The 10,695-nt window shown below is 43.6% G+C and overlaps 1 protein-coding gene across 2 annotated transcripts in view; it reads left to right on the top strand.

The window, feature by feature from the left end:
• The window catches only part of Kdm3a (lysine demethylase 3A), a 47,223-nt gene that overhangs the window by 26,440 nt on the left and 10,088 nt on the right, over window positions 1-10,695 (top strand). For both annotated transcript variants that reach the window (XM_048352541.1, XM_048352542.1), the window contains exons 11-17: window positions 162-366; window positions 3,332-3,546; window positions 6,421-6,573; window positions 6,783-6,878; window positions 7,240-7,367; window positions 8,677-8,872; window positions 10,355-10,527. In XM_048352541.1, the coding sequence (XP_048208498.1) occupies window positions 162-366; window positions 3,332-3,546; window positions 6,421-6,573; window positions 6,783-6,878; window positions 7,240-7,367; window positions 8,677-8,872; window positions 10,355-10,527 (1,166 nt within the window). The remainder of the gene's footprint in view (window positions 1-161; window positions 367-3,331; window positions 3,547-6,420; window positions 6,574-6,782; window positions 6,879-7,239; window positions 7,368-8,676; window positions 8,873-10,354; window positions 10,528-10,695) is intronic.

The raw sequence follows: 10,695 nt of genomic DNA, 5'->3' as shown, positions 1-10,695 counted from the left end.
GTCTTCTCTTAAGCTAGTTTTTAGAAATTATAACTGAGCTGGGAATGGAAAAGTGTGTCTTTTTTTTCCTTTGAGAATATGTGCTTTTTGAGTGGAATTCAATCAAATATAGATGCGCTATTCGGACACTGAGGGCCTGTGTCTTGAACGTTTTGTCTTAGCCCCTGCCAGGAAGTCCGTGTTGACAGAGCCCGATAAGCTCAAGAGGCTGCAGCAGAGCGGCGAGGCCTTCGTTCAGGATGACTCGTGCGTGAACATCGTGGCCCAGCTGCCCAAGTGCCGCGAGTGCCGCCTGGACAGCCTGCGCAAGGACAAGGAGCAGCAGAAGGACTCGCCCGTGTTCTGTCGCTTCTTTCACTTCCGGAGGTGAGGCCTTCGGGAAACACACGTAATCCGCCTTGGCTGTGTTCTCTCCCATCAAGTGTCGAATGTAGAATAGTTATTTTTAAATGTGTTTAGAAGTCTAGATATTACTGGATATTTTCTTTTTGACTCTCCTTTTCAGTTTCTTTTCAAAGTGAAGAAGCTTGCATATATTAGCTTGTGTTTCTAAAAGTAACATCGTAGGAAGATGCTGGTAACTCCTGTTAAATTTTCAGTGCATTTCTCATGCTAGCGTGGTTCAGGCATACTATTAGAGACACTGAATCTTTTCCTATCCATAACCTCCTGGTCATGTGTGAAAAGCCCATTACAGCAGTGTTTGAAAATTGCTTTCCCTAGCTCCCTCACGGGTATATAGATCATCTTAATTTTTTTATTTTTTTGCCATTGGAAAATTGTGCAGAATGATAGTAGCTTCTGATCCACAGGATTCTTCCTAGAAATGGCTTCCTAGAAATGGTCAGAGAGAGTGTGGCAAGACCAAATTGTCCCCCAGGAAGGTTATACCAGAATTCATGCCTATGGGCTCGGTCAAGCACACGTATCTATTTCCTAGCTGAGAGAGACAATTTTATTAAAAATGTGTGTGAGTTTTAAAATGAGCATTCATGTTCATACTGTATTCTTTTAAGTGGCAAATTAACTTTCTTTAAATTCCTCTGTCTTAAGTGAAGGAAGAGTTATTATTCTTTGGCTTCATTGAAACATAGTGTGTAGTCCTGTTTGTCTAGTTAATTTTAGATATAATTGGCTTTCTCAGAATTGGAGGTATCTTCAGGCCCAAATAGTTATAAACAAGTGTCTTCATTTTTTTCATGTTCTTTTGAATCTAACTTAAAATCTTAAATGAAAAGATTGTTTCAGTGCACAGGTAATTCAAATTAAGGATTCCTCTTGTGCATTAGGAAAGTAAGGTTTGTATAATACGCTCACTAGGAGTATCTTTTATTCAGGTTTATTTGATGAGGCAGAGGTTCTTTAGCAGTTTGGTCCATTCATTCCTGAGTAAATTGCAAATTGCTGAAGAACACTGTTTAAAGTGTGTCGGTAGCATTTAGAGCTGTGATACTTTCAACATATGTTCACATATTCACATGTTAAAATACATTCTGAATAACGCCTGGCCCAGAATAGTTTCACGTAAAGGTTAGCTCTATTCTGCCTTCTCTCACAAGAACTTTTTATTTCTTACACAAATGTGTGTTAAGATGAATAGGAATTTGAACTTCAATATAATTTGGAGAAACCACAAAATGGGTATGCTTTATTAGGAGTATGTGATCCCATTACAAACTTGAAACGGCATAACGGCTCCCGTGCCGTGATGGGTGGAGTTGGGTTGGAGGGAATAGTTTTTTTCTTATACTTTGTAATATTAGGGCTTGCTTTATTTTGTGCTGTTTAAAAAATCATGTCTTATGACTTTTTGTTCTTCAGACTTCTTTAAAGGGAAAAGTACTTTTGCTTAGTGTTCATCCTATGAACTTGCTTCTTTAGTAAAAAGAATCACATATCTTAACTTTTTCCCCTGATGTTTAGAGGGTCTAGTACGGTTGTAATTGGTTTCTTCATCAAGTTTGTTGCCCTCTAAAAATGGCGTAAGATAAAATAGGAGAAGGAATGGGGCCTCAGTGGTAAAGTTCTCTTGCCATTACCTCTCCCATTGAAATGGCTTTGAAACCTGGTTTTCAGTATTTTGACTAGGTCTCACTTGGACTCTGAATTAAAAGCTTACATCTCTTTTGAGCTGCGTTTTGAACTAAATTTGTGTGTTGTTGTTTTTTTTAAATGATGCCTACTGTTTTGTCCTATCAGTACATCCTACACTCTTGGACAAATGATTTGTCTAAAACTTAACTTTGTGTATGTCACAAGCTTGGGGGTTTTCGTAGTTTGCCATTGCTTAGGGAAGAGATGAAGGCTCTCAGCAGTGACCTAACTTATAGCTTCTCCAATGTCTTGCTGGTCTTACCTACATGAATTTAAAATCTGTTTAATTAGCCTGTTTAAAGCAAATACCGAGAAGCCAGGCACCAGGTGGCTCGCGCTTGTACTCTTTACCCGGGAGGCTGAGATCTGAGAATCATGGTTCAGAGTCAGCCTAGACAAGAAAGTCTATAAGACTCTTACCTCCAGTTAACCACGAAGAAGCCAGAAGTAGAGCGCCTATGGCTCAAGTGGTAGAGCAACCAGCCTTGAGCAAGAGCTCCCAGGCTCTGAGTTCAATCTCTAATACCAGCACACCAAGAAAAAAAAAATCAAGCTATAAAATACTGAGAATTGCATTTTGTTTCACTTAGGAAATGCATACTGTTTCAGGGCTTCTTCTCATTCTAGGAGCTTACATTACACTAGGATTCATGTGCTCGCTGAATACCTCCTGAGTCAGTATCATTGCTTCGGTGACTGTCTAGAGGTCTCTTCTTGTGGACATTATTTCTGAAGCAGTAGTTGTGTTCAGATCTGATTGGATTATTCATCACCTTGTTTGTCAGTTTTCTTATAGTGACTTTGGGACAGTCCTTGACGTTAAAGCCTACATCCTCATTGAATAATTATCCTTTGGGGGGGGAAAGGCCTGCTTCCCCCCCTCCCCCCCATCCTGGGCCTTGGACTCAGGGCCTGAGCACTGTCCCTGGCTTCTTTTTGCTCAAGGCTGGCACTCTGCCACTTGAGCCACAGCGCCACTTCTGGCCTTTTCTATATATGTGGTGCTGAGGAATCGAACCCAGGGTTTCATGTATACGAGGCAAGCACTCTTGCCACTAGGCCATATTCCCAGCCTGACCTGATTTTTTAAAAAACATTCTAGAGACATTATGAAATAATTGGCTATAAGCAGCCATGAAGAGTACAGACAACTGGGAATGACTTTATTGATCGAAACTGTATTTGCATAGAATTGCAAGGTATAAATGATTTTTTGTTTTGTTTCTCCTACTTATAGATTACAGTTCAACAAGCATGGTGTGTTGCGGGTAGAAGGCTTCTTAACACCAAACAAATATGACAGTGAAGCAATTGGCTTGTGGCTGCCTTTGACCAAAAACGTTGTGGGAACTGACTTGGACACAGCCAAGTACATCCTGGCCAACATTGGAGACCACTTCTGTCAAATGGTGATTTCTGAAAAGGAAGCTATGTCAACTATTGAGCCGCACAGTAAGAGCATCTCTTAGGGGGCAGGATATTTGACTCCAACCTGATTTTTCTGAGACACCTGGGTCTAAAGTTGCATGGGTTTCAGTTTCACCAGAAATTGAGATGACTTTTATAACAAGATAGCCATTTTCCTTTTGTAACAGTTTTCATCCGAGTTGGCCACCCATCCGTAAGGGTGTACTTGGGAGAATTACCAAAGGAACAGAAATGTCAGGGTGAAGTAGTGTTGCTTGCATAGCTTTACCCGCAGTGTAGGGCTCACCATAGGGCTGAAAGGACTTTTTAGCCAGCCATTTCAAGGAAAATACGAATGGACCGGCCATGTCCTAGACCAGCCTAGTCCCAGTCAGCATGAGAATGAGAACTGGCTCGGATGCAAATGATTCTATTCAAGCAGAGTTTGGGGCAAATACCTGGGTGTGTGTCTTTTTTTTCTGTTCTTTAATAGCACTCTTGAGCTCAGTAAGACTCAGGTATCCATGTGGGGCATGAGAAGCCCTTGGGGGTGACATGTTCAGGTAGGACGTCTGGGAGGACATGAGCCTCTTAGCAATGAGATGCTGTTACAGGCCTCATATTTACTTTGTCCAAATACATAACCGGCAGTTAATAGTGAGCCTTTGCATTCCTCTAGTATGTCTTTTTACATACACTCCATAATTGAGGTATGTTTGAGTACAAGCAGCCACACCACCCTTATAGAAGAATTTTGATTGTAGCAGCCAAAAACTAACAAACTAGTTTCAGCTCAAGAAACATTTGGTATAGATGTGTTATGTGTTCCAATCGGGCCCAGGAGTTGTGGAGACTGGGGTTGTAGCTTGGTGGTAGAGCACTTGCTTATTAACACGTGGATGGCCCTGGGCTCTGTTACTAGTACCCCAAAACCAAACGGAAGCCAAAACTTAGACATCTTTTGAAACATCCTCATCCCTAGTCTGTATAGGACGAGTGGTAGAGGCTCTCCACTCTGAGTAGTGGCACAAACCTTCCTTAGTAAACACATTTGGACAAAAGTAGTAGATTGGGAGAAATTTCTTCAGTAACTGCTCTAGTGCTCATAAATGTAGAACTTCAGTGTAGATTCTCCTTTGCAATGTATTAGTTGCTTCCTTCCTAAAACCAAAGAGCTGTTCATGTGATGTTTTTTCCCTTTGGTAAAGGTGACTTTTTAAAAAAATATACATACATACAGAGAAAAGCACAGGTGGTTGTTTTTGAAGGGCATAATTCGTTTCTGAGACATCATTAACCTTTCCTCCTCTCGTTTGTGATGGCCTTTTTCTTTTTTCTATTACAAACTGTCCACATTAGAAAGAAGCACAGTACTGATTTTGAATCTTGAAGAGGGATGTGGAAAGATGCCGTCATACCTAGAGGGCTTCCCCTCTGATCCTGGTATTGAGAGGCAGAGTCCTCCTTTAGACTTGGTATTCTCTGTAGCAAATGAGCCTTAAATGGGTGGCTGAGAGATCTAAAGAACACTTTCTGCCAAACAGCCGAATCCAAACAACCAAAATGAAACTCACAGTCCCTCTTGTGTACAATGCCTAGAGCTCTTGTGTACTGCGTATGGACTTCATGAACTGTAGTAACGTGATGGAAGCCCACTCATTTGGAGTAGGTTAATGCAGAGAGGTGGGGTCATTTGGATTGTGCTCAGTGTAAGGAAAGAATGAAGTCATCACTCACTGGATTAGAATGAAGATGTGAACATAGAAAAAGCAAGCGGACAGACATGTACCCAAGTTCCTGGGAGGAATCTGCTGGTGACAGCAGGGCTCTCCTGTGGTACAGTCCTTTGCCTCCTCTGCACCCCCTCCTTGGTAGCTGGTGCGGCCACCTGCTAACACCCGTCCCTTTGAAGTGAGCTGTCCAGTGGCGTGTCCAGTCTGAGAGGCCCATTCCTCCTCCGCTTGTCAGGTGTTGGCTTCTGGAATGGAAAAGGCTACCCTGCAGGGCCCTGGGTGGTTTTGTGGCAGTCTCCTAGATGTTCAGTTAGTGTGCGTCTGGTAAAATCAGTTTCTCCTGCTTGGTGAAGGAACTCCTTTGTGACTTAGTGCCCATGTTAAGTTACTGTGCTGGACACAGTAAAAAACAAAACGAAGTTTCCTACTTTTCTGTTGTTTGACAGTGCTGGAGCTCAAGGTCTCAAACTTCCCACGTAGGTGCTTCTAATGCTAAGCCGTGCCTCCAGCCCTCTTTTGCACTGGTTATTTTTTAATGTCTCTTATTTTTGCCCAGGTCGACCCCTGGGATCGTTATCTTTGTATTTTATGCTTCCCACCTTAGTAGAGATGACCAGTATGCACCACCACACCCAGCTATTGCTTGAGATGGAGTTTGTGGATTTTTTTGCCTGGGCTTGCCTTGAAAAGCTGTCTCCTGATTTCAGCTTTTTCCTTGGATTCCAGTCATGAGCCATTATTCCCTGCCACTTTGGGACTTGGACTGGTTTATCTGAGTGAACTGGGCATTAGTGATGAGCTCCGAGCTCCTGTGCTGATGGCTGGGTTTTTGTATCTGAGTGACCTTTTCTTTCTTGGCCTGTGCTGCCTCTAGGTTTTCTAAGGGACTCTTGACTAGGAACTGCTGCTGTGGGCTGGTGCTGCTTCATAGTTTTTTCTTGAGCACAACTTCATCTCTGGGAAGCAGAACTGTGAGTGTGCATAGCACAGGCAGGCATGAGTGTGAAGTACCAGTGCAAGTTGGTGGGGGTGCTGAGGAAATGCAGGCGAGCTTCGTGGTAGACAGCTGAACAGTCGATGGGGACTCTAGTCATAAGTAGGAATACCCCCCTCTCACACAGACACACCCCGCTTCGCTTTTGAAGTCTTGTCCTCCCAATCCTAAAGGATTTATTCATTCTTGCAGGACAGGTTGCCTGGAAGCGAGCTGTCAAAGGTGTTCGAGAAATGTGTGACGTCTGCGACACCACCATCTTCAACCTGCACTGGGTGTGTCCTCGGTGCGGGTTTGGAGTGTGTGTGGATTGCTACCGGATGAAAAGGAAGAGTTGCCAGCAAGGTGAGAACCCGCTTGATTCCCACTCCCCCTCCCCCGTGACGCGTGGAAGCCTGACGTTGATTCCCGGCTGCCCACCAGTTGCTGGGTTTTCTCTGTGTTGGGGTTTGAACGTACAGCCTCGCCCTCGTTAGGCATTTGTTACCCTGTCCTGGCTGCTGCACCGGGGCAGCCAGGTTCCGAGAGAGGTCACCACAGTCTGTTACGTGCAGGGGCTGCCTACAAGACTTTCTCTTGGCTGCGATGTGTGAAGAGTCAGATCCACGAGCCCGAGAACCTGATGCCCACGCAGATCATTCCCGGCAAAGGTATCTTGTGGGGTGGCCGGGGTTTTCTTCCTTGTCTGTCTTGGTTAACTCACAGGGGCTGGTCATTTTGTTTGGTTTGACTTGGTACAGCCTTGTGATTACTCATCTTATTTTGCTACATTCTGTGAGTTGTCCGAAGGCATCAGGTAGTGCCCAGCATTGTTTAAGCTCTTGTGGCTGCTTTTGTAGCAGTTAAGCAAATGGCACATTTCAGAAAGGCAGGATGAACAAGAGGGATGGACGCGATGCTGCGGAGGAGCGTGGTCCTGTGGGAGATAGCAGCTGCGGCTCTGCTGGCTTGAGGTTCAAAGTGTCTAACACCCTTGCTCAAATGTTTGCCTCTGAACCTTCTTTTTTCTAGCCCTCTATGATGTTGGAGACATCGTTCATTCTATCAGAGCAAAATGGGGAATAAAGGCAAACTGTCCCTGTTCAAACAGACAGTTCAAATTCTTTTCAAAGCCAGCTTCAAAGGAAGACCTAAAGCAGGTATTGTTGCTTATGCCGTTCGCCGTCCTTGTGATTGTTATGTGTTTCACGTGCCCCAGGGATTTCAGCAGTGTTCAAAAGGAACGTAAGACACTGCCAGGGGGTGGACAGTTCACAGCCCTCCTTCTTACTCCTCATTGCTTTTGTGTCCCCCGTCTGTGGCCGCTTTCAGGTTTTACATTCTTGTCCTTTGAGAAAGCCAAACCTCTTCTGTAGTTACTTAGTATGTAGGTAGATAAAAATCTACCTAACTTAAACGTTTTTAAATGTTTTTCATGTGTCCTGAAGAATTATTCAGATAAGCTTGGAAGATATTTAGTGAATGGATTTTATAACCTATAATCTGTATGAAGAGTTGAAGGAAGAGGGGATGAAAGGAGCCTTTCTGTGCTGTCACGCATGCCTAACGGCCTCCTTGCAATCACGCCTGCCTCTCTCCTTTCCCCTGTCTGCCCTCACCCTGCTCACCATTAGCCTGCCTCTCTCCTTTCCCCTGTCTTCCCTCACCCTGCTCACCATTAGCCTGCCTCTCTCCTTTCCCCTGTCTTCCCTCACCCTGCTCACCATTAGCCTGCCTCTCTCCTTTCCCCTGTCTGCCCTCACCTTGCTCACCATTATTCTACAGTTGTGTTTAGTAATCAAGAATCCTTTCACATTTTCATAAAGATAGGATGTTGAAGGCACCATGCGGTCATATAAGAGTTTAAAACTGAACTCAAATTCTTTTTCTAGCTTTTTCTCATCCGTGATACAGGAGTGGTAATCAGAACTCATGCCTGGGCGACACTAAAAGAAGCATGTCATATTTATAGGAGGACGTAGATTAATTAGCACAGGAGCTTGAATATTTCTTTTCCTTCTCATTTTTTTTCAACTCACCATCTGAATACCAGAATAAGTGGTATGCCATCACATTTTGAAGCCTAATCAGGCGAGCATTAATCCCTTTCCTTGTCCTGTTTCTTCTGAAACTCCAGCTTTTCTGCATGCCTCATTTTTTGAGCACTTCTGCCTCATTTTTCAGGGAAGCCTGGCCATTTTAAAGCCACATGATATATTATGGAATAATAACGGATATGTACTAACTTGGTGGTAGAGGGTGAAGAAAGGAATAAATTATACCTTGTGCCTTGCAGGTGTTATGTGTCCTGTATTTTCACTAGAAGACCTGGAAGTAACAAATGGGAATTTCCTATTCTCTCTGATGTCTGCGGCTCTCACTAGGTGGCTGTTAGAGGAGAAAGAAAGGAAGGAAGGGAAGACATCATTCTCTAGCTTTTGCATAATTCTCCTTTTATATGTACCACAGACGGCGTTAGCAGGGGAGAAAACGGCTCTGGGGACCGTTATCCCGCCGAGTCCTTCCACGTTGGAGCCGGCGGCTGCCGGTGGAGAAGCGGCTTCCAAGCCCGCCGGCAGCGCAAAGCCCGCCTGTCCGGCTAGCACATCACCTTTAAGCTGGCTGGCCGACCTGACCAGCGGGAATGTCAACAAGGAAAACAAGGGTCAGTTGCTCCCTTGCTGTTTGTTCCTGAGTACGTGAGTTCGTTCACGAAGGACCTAGCAGCCTCTGCTGTTGAGAACAGTGGTTAGTGTCCCGGAAGTTGTTTTGGGACCTGCCACTAGTACAAGTGTGTGTGACATAAAGACGGAAGAGGACAAGCAGTGCTGCTCATAGCACTTGAGATTAGATAAGGCCTTATTTGGGAAGAATGGTGCAGCGCTAACGCTTGATATGCATAGGTGATCGTTCACCTTGCTGCCCTTACCTTGTACATAGTCCTGTTTCATCTAAACTGGAATATGCTGCCGGCATTTACACTTCTGTTACCTCTGCGGCTGTCCCAGGATGACTGGTGATGAAATAAAGAACGTGGACTTTGGGGCTGAGTAGACTTAGGTTAGAATTTGGGTAATTCTACTTTCAAGTGAGAAGAATTACAGGTCAGTTTCCTTCTTGTAAACAATACTCAATTGTAGTGAATCAAATTTGACACTATTAAAGGAATTACATGTGTAACCAGTCAGTGTTCTGGAAATGTAAATGTAGTTGAGTGTCCAAAAGTTGTAGGAGGGCTGGGAAGGTGGCTCAGTGGAGTGCTTGTCTAAGCATCCACAAAGCCCTGGGTTCTATTCCTCAGTACCACATAAACAGAAAAGGCTGGAAGTTGCACTGTGGCTCAAGTGGAAGAGTGCTAGAAAGCTTAGGGACAGTGCCCAGGTCCTGAGTTCGAGCCCTAGGACTGGCAGGAAAAAAAAGTTGGAAGAAATTTAGGTGATAAGCAGTATTATGTCGAGTTTAATACTTATTATTTTTATAAAAACGTTGGAATTGGGCTATTGGTGCAGTCTGGGGATTAAGCAATTGCTTAAACGAGGCTACAGAGTCGGTTCCTGGTACTAACCAGCATAGTAGTAGCTGGCATTTCTCACAGGACTGTTTTGTATAATAGCAACGAACAGAAAATACAAGTGAAAAAACACCAGTGAAAACATGCCTGTATAACTAATGTAAACTAATATAAGAACAAAACGCCATTTGCCATCATTTCACCTGGACATTGAATTTTCTTTAAAACATCAATTAGGTGTCTTTCTTTAACTAAATAATATATCATTATTAGTGGGGCTGGGAATGTGACTTATAGCGGCAGAGTGCTTGCCTAGCGTGCATGAAGCCCCGGGTTCAATTCCCCAGTACCACATAAACAGAAAAAGCTGGAAGTGGCACTGTGGCTCAAGTGGTAGACTGTTGGCCTTCAATAAAAGAAGCTCAGGGACATTGCCAAGGCCCTGAGTTCAAGCCCCAGGACTGTCCAAAAAAGTAATCTTAATTTAAAAAAAATACCATTAGTATTTGTTCCGTTACATTTTTTGTTTATAGAAAGCGAAAACTGAGCTTTAAAATAATTTTGCTAATAGATTACTAATGAATGCATTTTCTTCTAGAATGCTATTAAATCTGGATGTTTTTGGTTTTGTTTTAGAAAAACAACCAACAATGCCAATTTTAAAGAATGAAATCAAATGCCTTCCATCCCTTCCTCCTCTGAACAAATCCAACACCGTCCTTCACACCTTTAACAACACAATTTTGACACCTGTTAGCAACAATAATTCTGGATTCCTCCGCAATCTCTTGAATTCCTCTACAGGAAAGGTATGTACTTGTAAAGTTGGGAAGCGAACAAAGAAGATTTAGTAAATTGAGGTGTAGGATGAAGGACCTTTTCGCCTCTGTGGGGACAGATCTCCCTGGCTTATAGCAATGGGCTGGGCCCCACTATTCCTGTGCTTTTTCTTACTCTCACTTCTCTGTACCCAAAGG

This window comes from Perognathus longimembris, chromosome 8 (genome assembly GCF_023159225.1).
Source record: "Perognathus longimembris pacificus isolate PPM17 chromosome 8, ASM2315922v1, whole genome shotgun sequence".
Lineage (NCBI taxonomy): Eukaryota > Metazoa > Chordata > Mammalia > Rodentia > Heteromyidae > Perognathus > Perognathus longimembris.
This window is presented reverse-complemented; position numbering and strand designations above follow the sequence as displayed.